General features: G+C 35.4%; 3 protein-coding genes across 3 annotated transcripts; 2 read left to right on the top strand and 1 right to left on the bottom strand.

Annotated features, from left to right (window-relative positions):
* Positions 1–309: 309 nt before the first annotated feature.
* Positions 310–3525, bottom strand: LOC121757847 (receptor-like protein 7). The gene is made up of 5 exons (XM_042153318.1): positions 3296–3525; positions 2556–3241; positions 717–2446; positions 430–615; positions 310–375 (listed from the first exon to the last, which is right to left on the bottom strand). The coding sequence occupies exons 1-5, from the start codon at positions 3523–3525 to the stop codon at positions 310–312; spliced, it is 2898 nt and encodes a 965-aa protein (XP_042009252.1).
* Positions 3526–10175: 6650 nt separating this feature from the next.
* On the top strand, positions 10176–12719 carry LOC121757954 (cytochrome P450 71A8-like). The gene is made up of 2 exons (XM_042153400.1): positions 10176–11246; positions 11948–12719. The coding sequence occupies exons 1-2, from the start codon at positions 10344–10346 to the stop codon at positions 12554–12556; spliced, it is 1512 nt and encodes a 503-aa protein (XP_042009334.1). The 5' UTR covers positions 10176–10343; the 3' UTR covers positions 12557–12719.
* A 269-nt stretch (positions 12720–12988) lies between these two features.
* On the top strand, positions 12989–16948 carry LOC121757846 (protein FAR1-RELATED SEQUENCE 5-like). The gene is made up of 3 exons (XM_042153317.1): positions 12989–13091; positions 14360–15092; positions 15523–16948. Exons 1-3 carry the CDS (start codon positions 13010–13012, stop codon positions 16946–16948), a joined length of 2241 nt encoding a protein of 746 aa, XP_042009251.1. The 5' UTR covers positions 12989–13009.
* The last annotated feature ends 10367 nt before the right edge of the window (positions 16949–27315 follow it).

The following is a 27315-nucleotide window of genomic DNA, read 5'->3' as shown; positions in this document are numbered from 1 at the left end:
TAGCCGAGGAAAAGATAAAGTGCAGGACTGAAAAGACCTTAGTACTGAGGTTTTGGGACTTAATTATTTTCTACTAAAACCATGGCATTAAGTAGATCACTGCATAATATCTATTGCTTGTAATCTTTTTAAAAGAAAAGAGAACTATATTTTTAGTGGCTGCTTGATGTATCAACTGCTACTAGTAACTGATACAATTATATGCATCTCTTAAGATCAATTCTATATAAAGGTATATTCCTAAATATGCAGCCACCAGGGTGATTCCTTTCTTGCTTGCCTGTGGATCAAGACAAGCTTCATTTTAAGTTAATGACCTTTCTCGTCTTCTGATCTTCTTTTTGAGTTGCAAACGGCCTTCATGATATTGGAAATCTGGTAAAAATGCATAACCGAGTGCAAGTCCAGCAACTATTCCACTTGCATAACCTGATCCTGCGAATCTCCAATCAAATAAGCTCTCTTTTCTTGACTCGTCACCCTGTGATGGAGGTTGCAGCGCGGATCCAGTAGGCTCCGAGCAACTTCTTGACAGTGGCTCTCCACACAATCCAGTGTTCCCGAGATATGAGTCATTTGTGTAGGTATTGAACTGGTATCCTTTTGGTACAAGCCCTGTCAAATTGTTGTTCGATACATTAAGAAAGGAAAGGAAAGTTAGGCTGGTAAGCTGCTGAGGAATTACTCCGGAGAGTTTATTGGTTGAGAGGTCTAACTTCTAAGGACTCAAGCTCTACCAAGTCCCCAAGCGATGAAGGGATTCTTCCATCAAAACCATTTCTTGACAAGTTGAGGACAACCAGTGATTTCAGGTTCCCAATCTCGCCGGGGATCTTGCAATGGAACCTGTTGTTGGACAAATCAAGAGATACGAAAATGGTCAGTATCCGCACAAGCACCATCTGTTTTCCTTTACTCGTGATTGTCACTGAATCTTGATAGTACTTATATTGCCCTATCGTTTTCAGGTTTGCTGACTTGATTTCTCTGTTCATCAGCATCTCATCCAGGCTGCTGATGAATTCTCCTGGCAAATCTCCAGTGAACTGGTTGAAGGATAGGTCGATTATCCCCAGTTTCGGGAGAGAGAAATTTCTCCTTGGAAGTTGTATTTGACCGTGGAGATTGTTGTTCCTCAAGACCAGAACTCTCAAGTTGGGAAGTTTCTCTAACCAGAAGGGAAACACATCTGTGATCATGTTTTTCCCAAGATCCAACACCTCGAGCATTTTGCAGTTTTCTAATGACCGCGGCAGTTTCCCTTCCAAGAGATTGTTGTTGATATTCAGAGACCTCAGGCTGCTGGCTAATGCAAACTCCGGTGGGATTTTCCGGTATTTGTTCCCCTGCAGGTTTAAGACAGTTAGGTTGGACATCAAGCCTAGACATTCGGGGATCAATCCACTTAGGTGATTCTGAGAAGCATCAAGAATGGAGAGGCTGCTCATATTGCAGATCCCACTCGGAAGTGATCCCTGAAGCAGATTGCTTCGAAGATCAAGGGTCGTCAATGAAGTCAAGGAGACATTGGGGAGGAACTCTTCCATAGATTCAAGACTGTTACGTGAAAGGAGGACGTATTGAAGTGTGCTCTTCCAAATCCAGTTGGGTACTTGTCCCTTTATTTTGTTTCGGGAGAGGTCGAGGTACCATAGGCCATCTAGCAGCTGCAGAAACTTCGGAAACTTGAAAACAGAGCAGGATCTCATCGCCAGTATACCTAATGATAGAGAAAATGTGGTGTTTACTTGACTAGATTCCCTCGGAAAGTCAACCTCGTTGTCTGAAAGATCCAGCTCATTTAGATAGCCAGTCCACAACCAGTCAGGAATATGCCCTTGGATTCGGTTGTTTGAAAGATTCAGAGTCCTCAGCTGTTCCTGTTTCTTGAGGAAAATTGGGAACTCCGTCAAGTTGCATCTGCTCAACTTTAGTTCATCCAGGCTTGGAAATATCAAATCTGGATCATCGTTTTTGATGTTTAAGCTATTGAAAGAAAGGTCGAGGCTCGTTAAGTTGCTGAGATGCTTGAAAGCCTCCAGCTTCACGGAGCCGGTGAATCTGTTACTGGCAAGTGAAAGATAAGTGAGACTTGTTATCTCACTCATTGACGTTGGTATTTCACCAATCAGATTGTTGCCATTCAGATACACCTTCTCTAGTACTGAAGAGGAGGATGAAAATTCCCCCAGTTCTCCACACAAACGGTTATCGTTCAAGTACAGAACTTTCAGGGATGGAAGTGTGAAAGTATGAGGATCAATGGAGCCAGTGAGGCGATTGAAAGATAAACGGGGGTGTTGAAGTTTTTGGAGACTGCTAGACCTGAAACTCGGGATTGGGCCCTCGATGCTATTAAAGCTTATGTCTACTTCAGTTGCACTGGTGAGGTTTGCAAATGATGGTGGGATCAGACCGGAAAAGTTGCAGGTGTAGAGAAGCAAATCTGTCAGACTCCAAATTGCCAATCGAATCTGGCAATTTTCCACGGAAGCTTGTCTCGTACAGAGAAACCAATTTCAATGAACTCTTCAAAGGAAACTCAGGTAGTTCACCTGAAAGGGAAGGATTTCTGCTCACATCAATGGCTTCTAATCTTGGTAGCAGGAAAACATTGGGAGAAAAGTTCCCATAAAGTTGGGTTGAAGCGAGATTCAACACTCGCAAATCCCAAAAACTGACTAGAAAATGGGGCACCTCAGAGGAGAGATTGTTGCTGTGAAGCTTGAGAGTGTTTAAAGACTTGAGATTTTGAAAATAGGTGTGGATGGGACCCGAGAGCTTGCAGTTTGACAAACTCAAGAATTTGAGGTTAGGAAGCACAGACAGCGCTTGAGACCAGCTCGAGCCTTGAGCTGAAAGATCAACATAATCAAGGTTGAGCTCTGTTAGTGCGCTCATGTTTCTAACAAAGGACTCAAGATTTGGTTTCTCGAGCCTCAGCCTACGTTTCTCCTCAAAAGCAAATATGTGGTTGTAGTCCGGATCATTGAAAGTCGGGGGCAGCTCACAGAAGAAGACCGTGGAGAGATCAAGGGATTCAAGCCTCACTAAACTGGAAATCCCGGCTGGAACTTGATCAGAGAAGCAGGAAAAGGAGAGATTCAGGTGAGTTAAGTTCGAGAGCCTCTCGAAACCTGAAGGAATTGGAGTAAGCTGGAAGTTGTTGCCAGCCAGATTGAGACGCTGGAGGTGGCGAAGATTGAATATGGCATCGATGTCACCTGAGAGGCTGCTGTAGCTGAGGTTGAGGCCAACGACATAGCCAGAGTGGTCACATGTGACGCCATCCTACGAGCAGCAGTCGGTTTCGTTGTCCCATTTTGTCACCTTCATCGATGAGTTATCATCAGACGTGACAGTGGAGGAGTTGTGGCTGAGGACATCCTTCTGCAGCTGCAGCAGTGATGCTGCCTGATCGTTGAGGCACCGGTGCGTGCTGCTGCTGCGTCCGTGTGAATATTGTGAGGCAAAGGCTAGAAAGATGAGGAAGAGCAAAGAGTTATACTTGCATGTGAGAGCCATTGTTTCTGGTTATTTTGTGAATGGTTTATGGTTGGAACCTTGGTAGATTTATATAGAATGCAGGTCCAGTCAATTTGCTTAAGATTAAGCAAGGTAGATATTTCTTCTCTTTTCTCTTGTCCAAAATGCGTGTTGTCTTGGTCCGCAAAGGGTTAGGGCAAGCTGGGTATTTTCTAGTCCAAAAAAGTAGGAAATGAAAAAGGCAGAGAGATGAAGAGAGAATAAAATAAGAGAAAGTAAAGTAGATGAGAAGAGGAAATAACTCTACTACTATGAAACGTACCAAAATAGCAAAATAGCACTACTACTATGGAACGGAGAGAGTAATATTTATTCACATTTGCTAATATCGGAACAAGATCATACATGCCTTGTCACTCCTAACCATACATTTGGCTCAATATCGGCCAACTCCGTGTTGATATCTGAACATGATCGGACATGCTTCATCATCTATTGATGCACATCTAGCTCGAACATTGGTATGCTTTGATACAATTTAAGACTTTTACGGGAGCTAAGTATAAACTCATTTATTGAAGCATAGTCGATACGTGAAGTGGAGATCAACCAAATCTTGGTAAGTTGATTTTATTCCAACTTGTAAGTTTGATGTGGTACCGTTCATATTCTAAATATCAGTGTTTATTTACATGATTTATAACAATTTAGAAAATGTTAGTAGAATTCCAACTCTTAATTTTGGACGACAGAAATCAATCAACCAACAAGCCTAGCTTCCGTGACAGCTTGACATTTTTGTCATGTACTTGTAGACTCCACTAAAGATTGAATTACGACAGTTATGAGTGTTGTTCACTCCTTTTAGAGAAATAACTTTCATGCTTCAACGAGAGTATTTATTGGAAGTGGATTTGGAAATCTACTTTGAAATTTCTTTGATATCAAATAATGCGTATTTATGTATTTTCAACTATTCATTGTTAGCTTCATGTGTGGGCTATTCATTTGCAAACCTTTTCTCATATTTTCAAGTTAAATCTTGGCATCTTGCAAATTGCAATAAACAGTAACATACTAAGATCCAGATCCAGATCCAGATCCAGATCCAGATAATAAAGGAGACATAAAAATGCTATTCTCATCTTAGTCAAGGTGAAGTCTTCTTCTATCACATCTTTAAGGAAATTAACGTTATCTCTTCACACAAGTGAAACCCGTGTGCGTCCAATTGAATCAATAATAGTTCAAAATGTTGCAAATACTGTTAAATTCTTATATTACCTTTGTCCATAAAAAAATAGTTTCGATTGTGAACAATACGAGTTTTAATGCAAAATTAGTAAAGTGTAGATGAAAAGAAAAATATAGTGGAAGTTTTGTTAGTGAAAAATGAAATTCATCTTATTAGTGAGAAAAAAAAACTTGAAATAATAGGAGGCTAGGAGATAATTTTTGTGGATAATCGAAAATGAAAAATATGACTATTTTTTTACATGAAGATCATAAGATTGTCAATTGTCATAAAAACATTGACATAAATGAACCATTAACATACAAAAATATTAATGTAATAGAATACGATTTTCAGTTAACACAAAGGCACGATTATTATAGAATATATATTAATAACTAAATTTTATAGTAATACATACGACGTGTAGTATCACCCATTGAATTAGTAATTCTACCGAAATTGAATATTAGCTAATTATGATTTGATGCTCAATGAAAAGGAAAGATTCGGAAGAGTTAAATGTTTTCACTGAAGAATATGGAAAATATTTCTTTGAAATTGAATGAAAATGAGTGTAGAAAAAATAAAACAATGTGAAAAAGAGTAGTCCTCTAATCTCGCATACGAATTTCAAAAGCAATTAATTTTGTGGAAATCAGGCTCTTTGAGCTTTGAAGAACCCCAGAGAACTATATATGAAAAATGTAATATTAAATAATTTTATTTGATTTTTATTTTACTTAGTATAACTCATCAATTAAACTAGCTCAATTAGTCGTCCAACTAACAAAAGGAAGTGGATTTATAGGTAATTTTTAATTAATCATGAATAGTTACATAAATTAAATTATAATGCTCAGAAAAATAAAAGTTCATGTACGATTATTAAAAAAATTCTTAAAAAGTAAAGGCCATCTAAAGTCTAAACTTCACATTTTACAAAATAAAAAGCACTTCAATGCTTGCTTGGGCTTTTATGTTAGAGCCCACACCAACCTTAGGGTTGGCCCAATGGACCCAAGGCAAAATCTGGATATCAATGTCACGACTGCATTTTCCAAGGATAGAAAACACGGTTGATCGCGATTAGGGGGAGGATTAAAGAAGCGGGAAAGAAAGGAGAAAAAGGGTAAAAGGGCACAACTCGACCATAGCTCGAAATAAAAGGCATAACTCGAATAAAATCAAAGTATTATCTCAACAATCAACAACTCGAAAAGAATATTATCTCAACAATACTTGAACTTAAAAGAAATACTGTTTAGCGGAAGCATTCGAGAGTAGAATAATGTCATGTATGAAGACACAACATATTCCGAACATTTGACAGACATCTTCTTCTCTTTTATGCTCAACACCCACCGCGCTCGTCACAGCACAACCTGCACATAGGGGAAACACATGCATGGCTAAGTACTTGATGTAATCAGTGAACAAATGCCAAAACAATTTTATAAAAACAGTTATGTCATGCCGGCATTGAGTGACCCAGGGTTTTAACTAGCCCGAGACACTAAAAAGATCTCAAACACAAACTTTCAATTCATCCTCAAATCCTTTTCGCATCGTTTCAAAAACACAGCCATTTCTACTTTAGTTATTTAAGAAACTGCCATATCTGTTCTTTAGGGTGCCGTGTAAGGTGGCCACTTTCCACGAGCACGAAAACCGGCCAACCCATTCGATGACTCACAGTCCTCATCGTGTACACTAGTCCGAGTAGGGACGCACCCTTGCTAGGACCCGAATTCGATTAAACTCATAGTAGGGACTCACTTCCCACTAAGCAATCATCAGCATCATCATCTCAACAACCTCAACATCAACAACCTCAACAACATGTGCAACGAGAATATGCCATAAACTCGATCATCGGACAGGCCGTCCCAAAAGACGACTCACGATCCCCAATGTTGTACACTAGCCTGAGTAGGGACTCACTCCCTAATCAGACCCGAATTCGATTTCAATAGGTCTAGTAGGGACCACTCCCTTGCTAAATAAACAGATAGACATTTCTCAAAACAAAAACTTGGCATGACATACCCTTTGCAAACTCCATTTTTCTCATAAAACGTATTTGAAACATAAATCATTTTTCTCTCAAGGTCGAGCATCACATCATATCAACAAAATCGAGCATTTCACAACCACTCAAAAAGCTATACTTCGCAACAAATCTCAATTACTTTCACTTTAAGCATATATCACATCATCACGGAATAAAATTATAATTGCAATCACAGGCATTTCGTCACATAAAATGATGCTCGAATCGATATATTAAAACTAAAGCTCTTGAAAGTATTTAGTTCGAAAGCCCACCTCGTTCGTTTAAAGCCTTAACTTGTGTTCCATTCCGTTCTCGAAAAGCGTGCGTGAAGTCACCCATTGATTTAAAGTACTCCGGCCCAATCTTCCATTCAATTAATTTGTCTCAACCCAAATCAATTCCAACTCCTTATCAAAACAGTTAGCCCAAATATTTAAATTAATTCATTAGGCCCAAAATATTAAATAAATAAAACCCAACTTTCGTCTTTTCCTCACCATACGTGAAATTCGGATTTGAAGCGCTCAAAATCAGAACTCAACACAGTATCGCATCTCCCTTCACGCCTTCACGCAGTGCTCCTATCTTTCTCACCTTCCCCCTCCGTTTAAAACTCTAAACATCGCCACCCATCTTCTCCCTCTCTCGGTCCTTTTGGTATTGAAAGAAAAATCTGACTTTGCTAAACTCTAATCTCTATTTCTATAATTTCTAACTCTCGATTTTGTTGGAACTGGTTGAACTGAAGAAAAACGGGGAATCATTGGGAGATATGTATGTGCAGATAACTGATTTCATGAGAGGTAGAAACCGATTTGTTCTCTTCATTGGCTTGTTAATGTCGGATTTTGTGGAACAAAAATTGGGTGAGAGAAATCTCACGTTAAAATTCTTGCATATGCAAAGTGGGGTGAAAATTTAATAAATCATTTGGGCTCATAACAATTGGATTTCAAATTGGCTAAAAAGAATAATTGTACTAGGCCAAAATGAAGTTGAAAAGAACTTCCAGAAGTTGGTTACTAAGAATTGGGCTTCATACAAATAAAGAAACCGATCCTAGCCCAAATTCAATAATAAAAATTCTAGCCCATTCCATCAACATCGAAAAGAATTTAAGGTAAAATTTTCAGCTACACAAACAACGTCCGTTCAAGAATAAATAAAAAGATAAAAAAAGTCGGGTGTTACAATCAACTATCAACCCAGTTTGATGGTGGTATTCGGTCTCTAGTTTTTGTACCAGTCCTAGTCCTAAATCGACTTGATTTGATCATGTTATTTCTAATTTTTTTTTATCATAAACTTGAATTGATAAAATCATAAAACCTTTAATACATTGTGTTATTTTTCTATGACAAGTTTTTCAACCATGAATCAACATTACATATCATTTCGACTACCAACTCCAATTTGGTTGTGGTACGCCGGTTCAATTTACCATCTCTATTTTCTGAACCAGTCCTAATATAAATTAACTAGGTTAGATCATGTAAAATCTGATTTTTTTTCAAACTTCAAAATTAGTTAATAATATTATAACCTTTAGGCCCCTCTTGGTATAATGGAATGGAATGGGGGAATGGAATTACATTCCTACCTCCATTTCATTCCTTTGTTTGGTAAATATTTTTTTTAGGAATCACTATTCCTATTGGAATGACCATTCTATTCCACATGGGAATACCCATTCCATCCATTTAGCTAATGAATGACCATTCCATTTTCCTTTTTTCTTATTTTAAATTTTAACAAAATTATATAAATTTTATTTTATATTATATTTAAATTTAATATCATCACAATTTTATAATAAATTTAAAATTTTTTAATTATTGAAAAATCCACACACACACACTACACACATTTCACACACTACACACACTTCACACGCTACACACATTTCACACACTACACGCATTTCACACACTAGACACATTTCACATATTTTAATAATTGAAAAATTCACACACTACACACATTACACACATTTCACATACTATACACACTTCACACACAACACATATTTGACACACTACACACATTGTGAAGTGTGTGAAATATATGTAGTGTGTGAAATGTGTGTAGTGTGTGAAGTGTGTATAGTGTGTGTAGTGTATGAAAAGTGCATGTAGTGTGTAGTGCGTGTAGTGTGTGAAATGTGTGTAATGCTTTTTTTTTGTAGAATCAACATATTAATTATTCATATTTAATTCCATTCCATTTCTATATTAATTTGTAGTTATCAAACATATGAATGAAATCAATCAAGAAATAACAATTTCATTCCTCTTGCATTCCTTGGGCTTACCAAGCACAAGAATAGAATGAAATTGTCATTCAATTCCCACCTTCATTCCATTCCCTCCTCATTCCATTCCATCTTACTAAAAAGCTCCTTAATGGATTACGTTTATTTTGTAGTGAAGATTTTTCGGCCATGAATCGATATTAGGTGTCATATTAATAATCCTTTTGTGGCTAGATTAGATATTTAGATTGGTAGATCTAATGGATTCGAGAAGAAGTATGACTCAAAGTGTAAATCTAAAATGGAGATCTTTTGCTCCAAATATATAACCTAACACTATTAATAGTTTAATTTAATACCGTGGCAGCATTTCTCTCTAGTCATCCATCCCTGTGCATTTTTTTTTCATTTGTCGTTGTTTTATTCATTGTTTTTCTTTCCTAACTAAATTTTAATATTTTTGCAAATATATATTATCATTAAGTATCTTGTTGAATTAGTAAAATTAATTTTAAAGTCAAATGTGTATTTATCAAACTAATTTAAATCTTTGATTTCGACATTTTTGGTGGAACATTGGTGACGATCAATGCGTCTGTGCTATAGGGAGAGCCTTCTCTATCTATGTGATATATATATCTATATGTGACAAATGAAGATATTGGTGATATCACAAAAGATATTGATCTTCAATATTATATGGCATTATTTGATTAAGATGAAGACAATTTTATTGATTGGAACCTAAATTATTTTCCTATTTCCTTCACTATTTTCATAGGAACAATTGTGGTGTCACATGAAGTTCTATACAATACATGATTCTCGTGGTCTGCGACTTTAAGCAGTTTAATTATTTTTAATTTGGACTTTCTTTGTGGTCACAGTATCATATCAGCCTTTGACTTTTGTTTTTTAATCTATATAAAAGTATACTCCTCTCTTCATCCAACAAAGTGTACCCATTTATTTTCGATAAGTATTTAGATGTATTCATCGTGATAAATTTTTTTTAATTTGAAAACAAAAAAATAAACTTTCATATTCAGATTTTATTTTAGCAAATTTCTAACTTTTAAATTTCTTATAGTGTCAATTCGAAATCACTTCATATCAAGTATGAGTTTCCGAACCGGAACCAACGGTTCGTGAGCTCCGGCATCATCTCTATCAGTCTATCACAATCCCATATTTTATTATATTTGATTATTTTGTTTGCTTATATTAAAAGCCCGCGAACATTATTCAGACAAACAACTAGTACTCCATTTAAATAGCCTCATCTAAATCATCTCAGTTCGTGACACACCTGAGACATGGAAGAAATCCAACAAAACCCCTTTATTCCCATGGCTCTTCTCTCCCTCCTCTTGCTATTATCCATCACCCGAATCTTCCTCAAATCATCAAGCAAGAAAAAACTGCCCCCTTCACCACCAAAGCTCCCCATAATCGGAAACCTACACCAACTCGGATCATCCCTTCCCCACCGCAGTCTCCACTCCTTAGCCAAAAAACACGGCCCTCTCATGCTCCTCCACTTCGGCAGCGTCCCCGTCCTCATCGTCTCCTCCGCTGAATTCGCCCGTGAAATCATGGTGACTCACGACACCACCTTCGCCAACCGCCCCCGCTTCAAGGCCATGATGAAGCTTGTCTACGGATGCAGAGACGTCGCGTTCTTGCCCTATGGCGAATACTGGCGTCGCCTTCGAAGCATCGTTGTTCTCCAGCTGCTGAGCAATAAAAGGGTTCAATCATACAGAGCGATTCGCGAAGAAGAAGCGGCACTTATTGTGAAGAAGGTTCTAGAAACTTCTGGTAACACTGCGGTGGACTTGAGTGCGATGTTTGAGAGCTTTAGCAATGATGTGATCGGAAGGTCGGCCTTCGGTGGGAAGCTGAGCGATTCGGAGAATGGGAAGAAGTTTTTAGAGGCCATGGCGGATTTGATGAAGCTTTTAGGGATTATTGATATAGGTGATTTTATAGCGTGGCTTGGTTGGATTGGGCGTGTTAATGGTTTTGATAGGAGACTTGATGACACTGCTAAAAGGATTGATCTTGTTTTGGAGAGTGTGATTCAAGAACGGATGCTGGAGAAGAAGGGTGTCAAGGAAGAAAGTGGTGAACATTTTGTGGATATTTTGCTTGATATCTATAATCATACAACTCTTGATGTCTCTATTGATCGAGATAGCCTCAAAGCAATAATTTTGGTAATCATCTCTCTCTTTGTGGCTTGTGCATACTTTATATTTTATACCACTTTTTTCTAATTCAAAATTTCAATATTTTGAGATTTATCATATCCCATAGTACTTATTTTTCAACACTTAATGATTTTAATTTATTATTCAATTTGTTGTGATAATTTTTAGTGGATTTGTATGGTTTGATTATTCATGTAGTTTTGTAAAAGTTTTTGTTTTAGTAGGGGTTAATTGTCACGAAATTTGGTCAATTATAGTCTTTTTCGCAACCTATAATATTTGAATTGGCAAACACGTACTCCCTCCATCAAAATATTCATCTTTCCCTTTAAGTTTGTCTCACTCAAGATGTCCACTTTTTATATTTATAAATAAATCCCCCTCTCATCTATCCTTATTAAAATATTCAATCATATTTTCCACTCTATTTTATCACACACTTATTCCACCTAAAAATCTTATGCTACTAAAAAACGTGGACATCTTGAGTGAAACTGAGGAAGTATAAAGTTTGGATGATGTAATGAATAATGACACATATGTACAGTTAGAAATGACATAGTTTTGAGCCAATTTATTCGTATCTCTCTCACCTACTGCCCACTTCGTTTATATACTTAAGTCATTTTAGTAATAAGTGTGGATAAGTCCATTATATTATACAGTGTTTTTGTTTTTTTACTTATGTACAATTAATCATTTTGCAGGATGTATTCGTTGGTGGAACTGATACAATATCCACAACTATGGAATGGACAATGTCAGAAATCTTACGACACCCGAAAGTGATGAAAAAATTGCAGCAAGAAGTAAGAGGTATTCTCAAGCAGAAACCAGAGATAACCGATGATGATCTACAAAAAATGCATTACTTGAAGGCTGTAATCAAAGAAGCTATGCGTTTACATCCACCACTCCCACTACTTTTGCCTAGGCTTGCAAGCAAAGATGTACAAGTGAAAGGGTTCGACATTTCTGCAGGAACAATCGTTATGATCAACGCGTGGGCTATAGGGAGAGACCTCGTCTCATGGGACAAACCAGAAACGTTCATGCCCGAGAGATTCTTGAATTCTTCTATAGACTTTAAGGGCTTAGATTTTGAGCTGATTCCGTTTGGGGGTGGACGAAGAGGCTGTCCTGGGATCACTTTGGCTTCTGCCGGGATGGAGCTTCTTTTAGCTGATCTGCTTCGGAAATTCGACTGGAAATTGGCTAATGGTGTTGAACCGAAAGATTTGGACATGAGTGAGAGTCCCGGGATGACAGTCCATAGAGCTGTTCCTCTTCTTGCACTTGCATCTCCCGCTACATGATTTGGAACACTATATATTATTGGACATTGGTTGTTGTTGCAATGAAGTTTCCATCAATACAGCATGCATATATATATATATATATATATATATATATATAGAGTAGTGATCAATGTATAACTAATCTTAAGTGTATAACTAGAGAACAAATCTCAGCCACACATCTTAATGGAACAAATATTATTTATTTTAATTATAGAAAATATGCTGAGGGTAATTTTGGAAATTGCTTTCTTAATTTAAATCTGCGATCAAACATGCAAATCTGCGATCAAATTACTCCATAATCTGCGATCTTTTCTTTCCTTCCAAACTTGCGATCCGATTTTTTTCCAAATTTCGTTCCAAATCTTATTACTTCATTCAAATCGCGATTGAATTCAATTCGACGCGATTCAATTTGTTATTCAATCCGTTCATCGCGATTCAAATCAATCATCGTGATTCAAATCAATGGATTCAATTATGAGGTCGGACGAAGATTATTTCGATTCCGATTCATCAGCTTCGGGCGAGGAAGCTGAGACTTCTAAAGGTAATCATTATTCGTTCAATTCTATAACAATTACTTCACTCTTGTTCAATTCTATAACAATTCCTACTATTTATTAATATACAATATTTTCGTGTATTGTGATTATGAAAACTGTAGTTTTTGTGATTAGATTTATAGTTGTTTCACTGATGTTAAGTGATTATGAAAATCGTATGGTCTTTGTATTATGTTTACATGGTTAGATTTACAGTTGTTTTGCAAATAAGAATGAAGTGAAATCAGAATAAGAGTGATGTGTTTTGTGAACAAGAGTGATGTGTTTTGTGAACAAGAGTGATGTGTTTTGTTAACATGAGTGATGTGTTTTGTGAACAAGAGTGATGTGTTTTGTGAACAAGAGTGATGTGTTTTGTTAACATGAGTGATGCCCTCAGAATAAGAGTGATGTGTTTACATCACTCTTATTCTGATTTTACTTCACTCTTGTTCACAAAACACTTCACTCTTGTTCAGAAAACACTTCACTCTTGTTCACAAACCACTTCACTCTTATTCTCATTTTACTTCACTCTTGATCACAAAACACATCACTCTTATTCTGATTTTACTTCACTCTTGTTCAGAAAACACTTCACTCTTGTTCACAAAACACATCACTCTTATTCTGATTTTACTTCACTCTTGTTCACAAACCACTTCACTCTTATTCTCATTTTACTTCACTCTTGTTCACAAAACACTTCACTCTTGTTCACAAAACACTTCACTCTTGTCAGTAACATCAAAGCATTATGAAGAATATGGGAAAACCAATAACATAGATGTGGAAAAAATGATTGTAAACTTCAAGCGTTCATGAACTATTGTAGAAAACTTCATCAGTGAATTAACAAGTACTTATTTTACATTAATATCTTGTTTACTATTTAATTCACTGTTGTGTTTTGTAAACCACTAAATGATGTGTTTCGTGAAGAAGAGTGAAGTAAAATCAGAATAAGAGTGAAGTGTTTTCTGAACAAGAGTGAAGTAAAATCAGAATAAGAGTGATGTGTTTTGCAAATAAGAGTGAAGTAAAATCAGAATAAGAGTGATGTGTTTTGTGAACAAGAGTGAAGTGTTTTGTGAACAAGAGTGAAGTGTTTTGTGAACAAGAGTGAAGTAAAATGAGAATAAGAGTGATTTGTTTTGTAAACAAGAGTGAAGTAAAATCAGAATAAGAGTGATGTGTATTGTGAACAAGAGTGAAGTCTTTTTCTGAACAAGAGTGCAGTAATCTCATTATTAGAGTGCTGTGTTTTTTACAGTGGTTTGCGTACCAAAATGCCCAGATGAATTGAAACCAAAAATTGGACAAAGTTTCATGACCCTTGATCGTGCATTGGACTTCTACAATAATTATGCTCGATATGTTGGATTTGACACCCGTAAAAAGGGATCGAAAAAGGAAAAAGATGTCACTACTTGGATTTACGTGGTGTGTAGCCGAGAAGGTACAAAGCAAAGAAACAGTAAACAATCTGAGGTGAAACGAAAGCGTTCTTCTATTAAGTGCTATTGTAATGCTAAAGTGTCTTGGAAGTATATTATGGGTGTTGGTTATGTTATACAAAGTTTCGTTGAAGACCATAATCATGAGATGGTTGAGGAACGCCATAAGCGTTTTATGAATTTGAACCGTAATTTGGATTTAGTCCATCAGAAATTCATCCTCGATTGTGCTAATGCAAATATTGGTCCAACTTTAAGTTTTAGCTTACTTAAAGAAGTGCTTGGTGGATTAGATTATGTAGGGTGTACTGTTTTAGAAGTGCGCAACTATAGACGTGACCTTAGAGCTTATGTAGAAGGAGCTGATGCACAAATGTTATTGAATGAGTTGCGAAGGAAGAAGGAGTTGTGTAGTGCATTTACATATGAGTATGAGGTCAACTCAAAGGATAGGATGACACGATTGTTTTGGTGTGATCCTACTGCCAGAAGAAACTACCATTTGTATGGAGATATTGTTTCGTTTGATACGACATACTCCACAAACAGGTATGTGCACACTAATTACTCTTTTGTTAAATTGTTTTCTGAAATCATAACATGAGTGATGTGTTTCTGAAAAAGAGTGAAGTGTTTTGTGAACAAGAGTGAAGTGTTTTCTTAACAAGAGTAATGTGTTTTGTGAAAAAGAGTGATGTATTTTTCTGCATGCTTATATTGATGTGTTTTCTGAAATCATAACAAGAGTGAAGTGTTTTGTGAAAAAGAGTGAAGTATTGTCTGAACAAGAGTGACGTGTTTTGTGAAAAAGAGTGATGTATTTTTCTGCATGCTTATATTGATGTGTTTTCTGAAATCATAACAAGAGTGAAGTGTTTTGTGAAAAAGAGTGAAGTATTGACTGAACAAGAGTGACGTATTTTGTGAAAAAGAGTGATGTGTTTTCTGCATGCTTATAGTGAATTGTTTTTCATTTCAGATACTGTATGATATTTGCTCCTTTTACGGGCAAGGATAATCATGGTCGCCCTGTGACATTTGCTGCTGGCCTTTTGTCCAAGGAAAATGCCAACTCCTTTTCATGGTTATTTAACCAATTTGTAAAGTGTATGGGTGTGGCTCCCAAACTCATTGTAACCGACCAAGACTTAGGAATGAAAGTTGTTGTTGAGGAGGTCCTTGTCAATACAAGACACCGGTGGTGTATGTGGCACGTTATGAATAAAGTTGCTGACAAATTGCCAAAGAACATGCTTGGTAGTGAACAATTAAAGAAGGAACTGAATGCATGTGTATGGTCAGAGTTGATAGAACCTGATGCATTTGAGGAAACTTGGCATGCTATAATGGAAAGATATGGGCTGACCAATAATGTCTGGTTTTCATCAATGTTTGCATCCAGAAAATTTTGGGTTCCAGCCTTTTTCCGTGATTTTTCGATGAGTTCGTTGATAAAGACAACTTCTATATCTGAATCACAGAATAACTTCTTCAAAAGGTACTCAAAGTCTCGGGCTAACCTTATGCAATTTTATATGAACTATAATCATGCTCTGGAGACTCAAAGAAGTAATAGTGCAAAGCTTGAATACTATGATTCAACAAAAGTACCTATTTTGCGAACAGGATTGGAAATCGAGAAACATGCATCGACGATATATAGTGGTAGTGCTTATACTGAAATTCAAGAAGAGATAGTATATGCATGTTTCTCTTTGTCTTGTGCAACTCTAGGAGTGTCTACCAATACAGATATTGAAGTATATGACATAAAGGACAATGATTCAAACTCATGGACAGTGACTTACTCCATTGGTGATGACACCTATTTGTGTGGATGCAAAAAATTTGAAAGACTTGGTCTATTGTGCAGCCATATATTTTGTGTGTTGAAACATAATTTTGTTAAGTTGATACCCGAGAAGTTGCATGGAGGAAGATGGTTGAAGTCACAGTTTGTGAAGCCAATACATGGAGGTTTTTGTGATGATCAAGAAATACACCTTGCTGTGGACAAGAAGAAGATTGCATTTAAAAACTTGTACGGATTATTCATTGAAACAGCACAAAGCATTGAAGGGAACATTGATCAAATCAATGCATTCGCTGCAATTATTGAAGAAGGTAGGAAGCAGCTTCTTGGCGAAGATGTTGTTCTGTCTTCCACACAGAAGAGAGCAATGATTGAGAACTTCTATGGCTCACATGTCCCGAACAATATTGAAGTTCATCCTCCTGAGGTTGTTAGTACAAAGGGAAGTGGAAGTAGGAAGAAATCGAAGAGGGAGTCAGCAATAAAGTTAGCAATGAAACCAGGCCGAAAGTGTGGAAACTGTCATGAGATTGGACACCATGATTCTAGGAACTGCAAAAAGGTTAATGAGAAGTCAAATCAGAGGCAATGAGGATTTGTATAGAAATAGTTCACATTGTAGTATTTTTAGAGTACTAATGATTCATTTTATTACACTTTTGAGTGAATTTTATCTCAATGCGAATTTTTAGAGTACTAATGCTCAAGTGCCAGTAAGTTCATCACTCTTGTTCACAGAACGCATCACTCTTACTGTCATTTTACTTCACTCTTGTTCACAAAACACATCACTCTTACTTTGATTTTACTTCACTCTTGTTCACAAAACACATCACTCTTACTCTGATTTTACTTCACTCTTGTTCACAAAACACATCACTCTTACTTTGATTTTACTTCACTCTTGTTCATTAAACACCTCACTCTTACTCTGATTTTACTTCACTCTTGTTCACAAACGCATCACTCTTACTGTCATTTTACTTTAGTCTTGTTCACAAACGCATCACTCTTACTGTCATTTTACTTCACTCTAGTTCACAAAACACATCACTCTTACTCTGATTTTACTTCACTCGTGTTCACAAGACACATCACTCTTATTCTGATTTTGTTACACTCTTGTTCACAAAACACATCACTCTTATTCTGATTTTACTTCACTCTTCTTCACGAAAGACTTCACTCTTATTCTGAGTTTACTTCACTCTTCTTCACGAAACACATCATTTAGTGGTTTACAAAACACAACAGTGAATTAAATAGTAAACAAGATATTAATGTAAAATAAGTACTTGTTAATTCACTGATGAAGTTTTCTACAATAGTTCTCAATCATAACATCACTCTTACTTTGATTTTACTTCACTCTTTTTCACAAAACACATCACTCTTACTCTGAATTTACTTCACTCTTGTTCACAAAACACATCACTCTTACTCTGATTTTACTTCACTCTTGTTCATTGAACACCTCACTCTTACTCTGATTTTACTTCACTCTTGTTCACAAACGCATCACTCTTACTGTCATTTTACTTTAGTCTTGTTCACAAACGCATCACTCTTACTGTCATTTTACTTCACTCTAGTTCACAAAACACATCACTCTTACTCTGATTTTACTTCACTCGTGTTCACAAAACACATCACTCTTATTCTGATTTTGTTACACTCTTGTTCACAAAACACATCACTCTTATTCTGATTTTACTTCACTCTTCTTCACGAAAGACTTCACTCTTATTCTGAGTTTACTTCACTCTTCTTCACAAAACACATCATTTAGTGGTTTACAAAACACAACAGTGAATTAAATAGTAAACAAGATATTAATGTAAAATAAGTACTTGTTAATTCACTTATGAAGTTTTCTACAATAGTTCATGAACGCTTGAAGTTTACAATCATTTTTTCCACATCTATGTTATTGGTTTTCCCATATTCTTCATAATGCTTTGATGTTACTGACAACATATTCAGTGACTGATGGTTTTTTTCCGACAATAATAATGCGCTGCAATACTTTGCTCTCAGTCTTTGGAGTATTCCTTTGCTTCTTGTAGTTAATCCACACTTCCAATCTTATTCGCGCTCACCATGATAACATTCCAAATGTCGCATCAAAAAAACTCCGCAATCTTCTACATTTGATGTTGTTCTCCAAGGCATTTTGAGCCTTATTATACTCACATCCTTTATTGATTTGGTTTGGTTGTGATGCCCCATTTTTGTCAAATAATGACAAAAATATAATTTCTGCAATATATCATCATGAATATCAGATGTAGTTCACTATAAAGAGAACTATAATTCATTGTAATCACAAAAATACTGCACTGTATATCGTGTATACTTACCACATTTTCAGGTATGCCACCATATTTGACTGTTATGTCCACATCGTCAGCATTCTTTGAATTGTCAATCAGCACTATACTGTTAGTACTAAATCTGAAGCATATGGTATAGTAATGTTCCGCAGCACAAATTGGAAAGAACACCTACATAGATAATAATAATAATTTCAGAATAAAAACAACTAGATAATATAATAAAGAATCAATTGTGTTCAGTATTTACCAAATCTACGTCGGCCCATTTGAAATACGGAATTTGTTCAACCTCAGTTTGTAAATTGTCACAGAATCTATCAATTATGGTCATGAGGTCGACCCCATCAGGCCGGTGAACAACTGTATACAGCTGAAAAATGAGACAAGTTAAATCTGGATTGAAATAATTCACTTTGTTTTACTTCACCCTTGTTCACAAAACACATCACTCTTACTCTGAATTTACTTCACTCTTGTTCACAAAACACATCACTCTTACTTTGATTTTACTTCACTCTTGTTCACAAAACGCATCACTCTTACTCTGAATTTACTTCACTCTTGTTCACAAAACACATCACTCTTACTTTGATTTTACTTCACTCTTGTTCACAAAACACTTCACTCGTAAATCTAACCATGTAAACATAATACAAAGGCCATACGGTTTTCATAATCACTTAAAATCAATGAAACAACTATAAATCTTACCACAGAAACTGCGGTTTTCATAATCACAATACTGTTCAAAATTTATTCTATTCTTACCGTTGGGTATGTTGTGAAAAAGAGGCGCCTCGATGAAGATAGGGACCTGTATTCTTCCATGTTATTTAAATAAGAAGCCCATGCACTTATCACACCCACTTCTATTAGCGTATGTGGCAACAGTGAACAGAATTCTCTTTTTGTTACCATTATGACATCATCATCATACACTATGGTGTCCCTGTTCAAACATGTGTGTGTGTTAGCACATCTTTTGTATGTTTTTTTTCTAAATCAGAACTATAATATAAATCTTACTCATTTAATTCATTTGTTGTCATAATCCACAAAAAGACTTGTGACTCTTTCAAGGTAAACTTGGTTTTAGCCTTAACCACTCTTTCATGGAATGGAGATTTCAATGCAGCTGATATTTTCTTCTCAGCTTTTGAGCGTATCTCCATTTGTTCAATCCTAGCAGTTTCCTGTCAGGGCAAGAATGATATGAAAACATCACTATATAAGACATATAGTTCACTTGATGTTTGTTAAAAGTGTTGGTGAATGGATGAGATATATCATTGTTTAACACTTACAATGTCTGGATTGTAAACTACTATTTCGGTTGAAGGATTTTTGCCAGATACATTTAACTCTGATTGAACACAATCATCATCAGCATATATCTCCATGCATGCTTCTATTGCAGATGCAATTTGGGCATCCACAATGTCGTCCTATTTTCATAATAAGAAATGAAAACACATCACTATCAACACGATTTTTACTTCACACTTGTTTACAAAACACATCACTCTTATTGATATTTCACTTCACTCTTGTTCACAAAACACTTCACTCTTGTTCACAAAACACATCACTCTTGTTCAGAAATCACTTCACTCTTGTTCATAACACACATCATTCTTACTTCGATTTTACTTCACTCTTGTTCATAAAACAAATCAATATTATTCTTATTTCACTTCACTCTTGTTAACAAATCACATCACTCTTATTCAGAAAACACTTCACTCTTGTTCACAAAACACATCACTCTTTTCAGAAAACACTTCACTCTTGTTCACAAAACACATCACTCTTATTCTGAATTCACTTCACTCTTGTTAACAAACACATCACTATACACATGCAACACAGAAACCTCACTTAACAATGGAACACATCACTCGAAGCACTTTTTTATACCTTCATCTGTGTGTTTTGTGATGTTGCTTTAGCTACATCTTCATAAAATTCATTTGTCTCCTGCAAATAGTGAAATGCGATATAACATAAGAATAAAAAGTCAAAAAAGTAAATAAATATTATGCATTAGTACAGAACATAATACAAATTGTTTTTAGTTCACTCTGAATCAAATGTCAAGTGTTAAAGTTCAACAGACCACAATCAAATTGTTTAAAATATCCATGGTTTCTATTCCAAATCTTGAACTTACTGGTTTCTTTCACAAGTTAATATCAGGGAAAATTGTTGTGCCTTCATTCACTAATTTGCATTTTTCATCATGGATTTCCATCAGTTTTTCCACAAGCTGAATCCATTCTGGATCATCTTCTTGATCCTCTTCCATAGCTTGTGTCATGTTTTCAATTGGCTTAGAAACAGCTTGGTCCCCTTGATCAACCTCCACACCAACCATCTTTAGTGCATTTATAGCTGCAACTTTGAAGCAATTGATGTCATTGGTATTTGCTGGAGCAACCTTTATATACCTCATCATTTTACTAATTGCATCTGCAGCCTCCCTAATTGAACTTTTAATTTCATCAGACGAAGGAACTTGATCAGTTGAAGGGGGGGCTTCAACACGTAAAGTTGCTTCATCAGTTGAAGGGACAGAGGTAGTGACAGTTATTGAATCCTTGTTGGCATATAAAGATTCAATGGAGACAGGATCAATGATACTTTCTATGCTTCCTCTTCCAATGGTGCCTCCATTATCAAATTCCATCTGTCCTCTCTCCTTAAGAATGAATTCTGTCCAGTTACGGACAGTTGGGAATCTTCTAACCACCAGTCTTGTTCTGTAGACAACCCTATCTACATAGCATGCCTGCAAAAACAGATCAATAATAAAATGCATTACAAGGACTTCACTCTTATTCTGATTTTACTTCACTCTTGTTTACAAAACACTTCACTCTTATTCTCATTTTACTTCACTCTTGTTCACAAAAAACTTCACTCTTATTCTCATTTTACTTCACTCTTGTTCACAAAACACTTCACTCTTGTTCACAAAACACTTCACTCTTGTTCTGATTTTACTTCACTCTTGTTCACAAAACACTTCACTCTTATTCACATTTTACTTCACTCTTGTTTACAAAACACATCACTCTTATTCTGATTTTACTTCACTCTTGTTTACAAAACACTTCACTCTTATTCTCATTTACTTCACTCTTGTTCACAAAACACATCACTCTTATTCTCATTTTACTTCACTCTTGTTCACAAAACACATCACTCTTGTTCACAAAACACTTCACTCTTGTTCTGATTTTACTTCACTCTTGTTCACAAAACACTTCACTCTTATTCACATTTTACTTCACTCTTGTTTACAAAACACATCACTCTTATTCTGATTTCACTCATGTATAAAAAACACATCACTCTAACCATGCATTTACTACTTAACCGTGAAAAACATCACTCTAAATTTGATTTTACTTCACTCTAAGCATGTTTTTACTTCACTATAAAGGAGTGGTTAAAATAGAAAACTCACCAAGAGGAAAGTGATTGGTCCAGTGAATGGGGTGGATTTGTTCTTGAGTTTCCAGCTATCATGTGCTGTGATTAGCGTATCCAACACGTAGCTGCACCAATTGTACTGCCTCACATTTGAAATGTTGCCAATATCGTCCAAGATACGGCCAAGACATTTTCCGTTGGCAGTTGGTGAGATCAGAACAATGTCCAACAGAATAAGAAATATTTTCTTAAACCACTCACCACCTTCTAGATCACTATCAAGCTGCTCTTGCAAATCAGCTAGGGTTATTGCTTTGTTCTTCTTAGCATTGACAATGGTCTTCATCACATCATTCATTTCATGCTTCTTTTCTCTTTTAATCATCAACTCTCCTCTTGGCAGTCCCAACGTAGCATACACATCCTCCTCAGTGATGTGTAATGGTTGATCATCAACAAGTTTTATTCTGGAGCAGTTGTCATGATTAAAATTTTCAAGTAGTGAAAGTGCCATGTCAGCAGGAATACATCGTATCTTCAAATGCACAAGTTGTCCGAAACCCATCTCTTCCAGAGCAGCTTTTTGTTTGGAGTTCATTTTCTCAATGGCATCAACCAAAACTTTCACCCCTATCTTAATGACCAATTTAGGTCTTCTGATTTTACAAGTAATAGCTTTGTCACTCTTTGCTTTAGCCTGTTTCTTTCTGGCAGGCATTTCTGGTTTGTCGATGCATTGTGACCTCCCACGCTTTGAGGCTAAATACATACAAGATTTTTGATCAAATTCGTGAATACACACTTAATATAGGTCAAAATTATACATTAATAACTATGCCCAATACATAAATAATTACATAACTCACTCTCTGGTTTCTGCATATCATTTTTCTTTTTTGACCTTATTTCGGCAGAAGTTGTTGTTCGAAGAACATCCTGTTGATTTATTGTGCTTATTTCAGTTGTACGTGCAGCACTTTGTTGCAGTCTATCTTCACGCATCTTAGACCTTTTTTCGGCTGCAGCAACTTCATGGATATGAGGAAAAAAATCAATATAGCAAAAAATCAGACACATCACACTTGTTCACAAAACACATCACTCTTATTCTGATTTCACTTCACTTTTGTTCATAAAACACTTCACTCTTGTTCACAAAACACTTCACTCTTGTTCAGAAAACGCATCATTCTTGTTTACAAAAGGCATCACTCTTGTTCAGAAAAGACTACACTCTTGTTCAGGAAAAACTTCACTATTGTTCAGAAAACACATCACTCTTGTTACAAAAACACATCACTCTTATTCTGATTTCACTTCACTTTTGTTCATAAAACACTTCACTCTTGTTCACAAAACACATCACTCTTGTTCAGAAAACACTTCACTCTTGTTCAGGAAACACTTCACTCTTTTTTGCAGAACAACTATAAATCTAACCATGTTACACTCTTGTTCAGGAAAAACTTCACTATTGTTCAGAAAACACATCACTCTTGTTACAAAAACACATCACTCTTATTCTGATTTCACTTCACTTTTGTTCATAAAACACTTCACTCTTGTTCACAAAACACATCACTCTTGTTCAGAAAACACTTCACTCTTGTTCAGGAAACACTTCACTCTTTTTTGCAGAACAACTATAAATCTAACCATGTAAACGTAATACAAAGGCCATATGGTTTTCATAATCACTAAACATCAGTGAAACAACTATAAATCTTACTACAGAAACTACGGTTTTCATAATCACTTAACATCAGTGAAACAACTATAAATCTAAACACAAAAACTACGGTTTTCATATTCACAGCAAACGAAGATATTGTATATTAAAATTAATAAATAGTAGGAATGACTCACGGTTCGAGCCTGAGTGAAGTGAAACGGAACTTCCGGTTGTTTTTTTCTTTGTTCGTTCGAAAGCTACAAAGAATACAAATCTAAATCAGATCTAAAATAAAACCTAGAAATGATTGTTAATCAGTAGGAAACTTACTTTTCGAAAAATCCTTTTGATTTGTATCCATTTGTTTGACAAAGTAGATGATGCTGACGAGTTGAATTCGGTTTAATCGGCGACGGCGACGGCGACGGCTTGAATGCGGTTGAGTCGGCGATTCGGATTGAACAGAGGAGAACGAGAGAGACGAACTGAATCGGCGCGAATTTCTGAATGACTAACACAATTTTGGATTTAATTCGATGGTGTAATGACAATAATACCCCTGACTTGTTATTATGGAGTAAATTTGTGATTGAGGGAGCTAATATCTCATTAAATTCGAAAATTAATATTAGCCCTTGATTTTTTTGATCTTGTGGCTATTATTTGTTCTCTAGTTATATGGTTAAGAGGTGTTTGCCATAGATCACTACTCTATATATATATATATATATATATGAAAATGATCAATACAAAACTTGACCTCAATACAAAATCCAGATCAAATCTTGACCATTAGATTTGACAATCCAATGGTCAATAATTAAACAAAAACACGGAGGGTCATTGTAAAGCAGTTTTAGGTCATATTATAAACTTTGGGTTTGAGGTCATGTTAAGATCATTTCATGTCATCCTTACTATAATGACGTAAAAATAAGCTTACAATGACCTAAAAATGACTTTTGTATGCTTGGTTCTGCATTTTTGTATTAAGAATGGTTTTACATGGATCAAAACCCTATATATATATATATATATATATATATATATGTGTGTGTGTGTGTGTGTGTGTGTGTACATATCAAGTATTCACAAGTTTTATGTGTTGTTTTTGTCAAGGGCATGCAATGGTGCAATGTTTTTAAGTTATATAATAAAAGTACTATTGACATATGTTTCCCTTCAATTTATATTTGGCTTTTTCCTATAATTAAATGGAGTATGAATGATGTTTGCCAACAAGGGCGTAGTAAGTAATTTATTTTGGAAGATATAAAAATATAGGAAAATTTTATGAATTTGAGATAGGAAGTATAGTTTATACTTATATGGATATATGTAATTGGAAATTTATATTCGCAACAATACATGAATCAGTATTATGTAATGGATAAATCTGTATCATACTGCTCCATATTTTTCTCTCCTATTTTAAAATATTCAACAATTTTTTTTTTCTTTTTACTTTATTCATTTAAAATATTCAATAACTTTTTTCTCTCTTAACTTAAATTTTTTCAAAGAGTATAAAACCTCGAGGAAGGGATCAATTTCTTAACATAAGAGTAAGCCCAATGGAACAAGGCAAAATATTGATTTTCAATACCAATCTCAATTTGGTGTTGTACACACCTGATCAATTTGCAGTTTCTATTTTTATACCAATCCTCCTAAATCGATTGGATTAGTGAAGGTCTATCACATATCTAAGGAAATTAACGTTCTCTCTTTACACAAGAGTGAAACCCGTGTGGGTCCAATTCAATCAATAGTTCAAATGTTCCAAATACTGTTAAATTTTGTATTACCTCCGTCCATAGAGAAAAAGTTTTGGTTGTAGTCAATCTGAGTTTTAATACCACAAAATTAGTAAAGTAAAGATGAAAGGAAAAATATAGATGTGATAGAAATCCATGGGTTCCATCCTAAAATCAATTGGTGATAGGAGGAGTGGTCCATGGAATTTATATACTAGTTTCAGTTTTCTTTAAATATCGATGTGAGACAGTTATATGTTATTTTTCTAGTTTCAATTGCCAACACCCTCCCTCAAACCCTTCAAGGTGAACTTGGAGGGGTTGGACTTTTTTCTGATCGATTGGACAACTGGCCCAATTTTTTTCCGATCGGTTGGACCACTGGCCCAAATTTTAAGCCCAAATATACTGTTGGGTCAGTCATTTTTTCGGTTTTAGCCCAGATATACTGCTGGGTCAGTTAAGTTTGACCTACAGTCGGCGACACGCTCTGATACCATGATAGAAATTCATGGGTTCCATCCTAAAACCAATTGGTGATAGCATGAGTGGCCCATGAGATTTATATACTAGTTTCAGCTTTCTTTTAGCACCGATGTGAGACAGTTATACATTATTTTTCTAGTTTCAATTGCCAACAAGTTGAAGTGTTGATAGTGAAAAATGAAATTCATCTCCTTTGTGAGAAAAAAAAACTTGAAATAGTAGGAGACTAGGAGGTAATTTTAATGGACACGATAAATGGAAAATATGACTACTTTTTGTGGATGAAGATCATAAAATTGTCTATTAAAATTGTCTATTGTCATAAAAAAATTGACACAAAATAATCATTAACTTACAAAAATATTAATGTAACAGTAATAGAATACGATTTTCAGTTAACACAAAAAAGACACGATTATTATGGAAGTATATATGGTAACTAAATTATATTGTTATACATACGACGTGTAGCATCACCCATGGAAATAGTAATCCTACTGAAATTGAATACTATTCCCCTGTCCCATAATAATTGTCACTCTTTTCCATTTCGGTCCGTTCCCTAATAATTGTCACACTTCATTTTTATCATAAATGGTAAGTATGCCTCACATTCCACTAACTCACTCCACACACATTTTATTATAAAATCAATATAAAAAAGTGAGTCTCACGTTCCACTAATTTTTCCAACCAACTTTTCTTTACATTTCTTAAAACTCGTGCCCACAATAAGAGTGACAATTATTGTAGAATCGGAGGGAGTAGTAGTTAAAGTCTTAAAGACAAGTATGATTTGACTCTCGATGAAAAGGAAAGAGTCGGAAGAGTTAAATGTTTTCATTGAAGAATATGGAAAATATTTCCTTGAATGAAAATGAATGTGGAAACAGAAAACAATGAGAAGGAGAGTAGTACTCGTCTAATCTCGCATACGAATTCCAAAGCAATTAATTGTGTGGAAATCAGATCTCTTTAAGCTTGTCTTTAATCTCGCACGACATATGAAAATCAGTATCATCAAAATGTAAATTAAATAATTTTATTTGATTATTATTTTTCGGTAGTATAACTCATCAATTCAATTAGTCGTCCAACTAACAAAGTGGAAGTGGATTTATAGTGTAATTTTTAATTAAACATAAATACTTACATAAATTTAATGATAATGCTCAGAAAATAAAAGTTCATGTACGATTATTAAAAAGAATTAAAAAAAGTATAGGCAATCTAAAGTCTAAACTTTCACATTTACAAAATAAAATGCTTGCTT

This window comes from Salvia splendens, chromosome 12 (assembly GCF_004379255.2).
Source record: "Salvia splendens isolate huo1 chromosome 12, SspV2, whole genome shotgun sequence".
NCBI classification, from domain to species: Eukaryota; Viridiplantae; Streptophyta; class Magnoliopsida; order Lamiales; family Lamiaceae; genus Salvia; species Salvia splendens.
The sequence above is the reverse complement of the archived record's forward strand: the minus strand, read 5'-3'. Positions and strand labels throughout refer to the sequence as shown.

What these genes read in the sequence shown, in the direction of transcription:
- LOC121757847 (XM_042153318.1), bottom strand. Translation starts at nt 3,525, where the DNA reads ATGGCTCTCACATGCAAGTATAACTCTTTGCTCTTCCTCATCTTTCTA. An exon ending in AACGAAACCGACTGCTGCTC is followed by an intron (nt 3,242 to 3,295) that starts GTAGGATGGCGT and finishes CCTCAACCTCAG; the next exon opens with CTACAGCAGCCTCTCAGGTG. An exon ending in TTGGAGATTCGCAGGATCAG is followed by an intron (nt 376 to 429) that starts GTTATGCAAGTG and finishes CATTTTTACCAG; the next exon opens with ATTTCCAATATCATGAAGGC.
- LOC121757954 (XM_042153400.1), top strand. Translation starts at nt 10,344, where the DNA reads ATGGAAGAAATCCAACAAAACCCCTTTATTCCCATGGCTCTTCTCTCC. An exon ending in GCCTCAAAGCAATAATTTTG is followed by an intron (nt 11,247 to 11,947) that starts GTAATCATCTCT and finishes ATCATTTTGCAG; the next exon opens with GATGTATTCGTTGGTGGAAC.
- LOC121757846 (XM_042153317.1), top strand. Translation starts at nt 13,010, where the DNA reads ATGGATTCAATTATGAGGTCGGACGAAGATTATTTCGATTCCGATTCA. An exon ending in GGAAGCTGAGACTTCTAAAG is followed by an intron (nt 13,092 to 14,359) that starts GTAATCATTATT and finishes TGTTTTTTACAG; the next exon opens with TGGTTTGCGTACCAAAATGC. An exon ending in ACGACATACTCCACAAACAG is followed by an intron (nt 15,093 to 15,522) that starts GTATGTGCACAC and finishes TTTTCATTTCAG; the next exon opens with ATACTGTATGATATTTGCTC.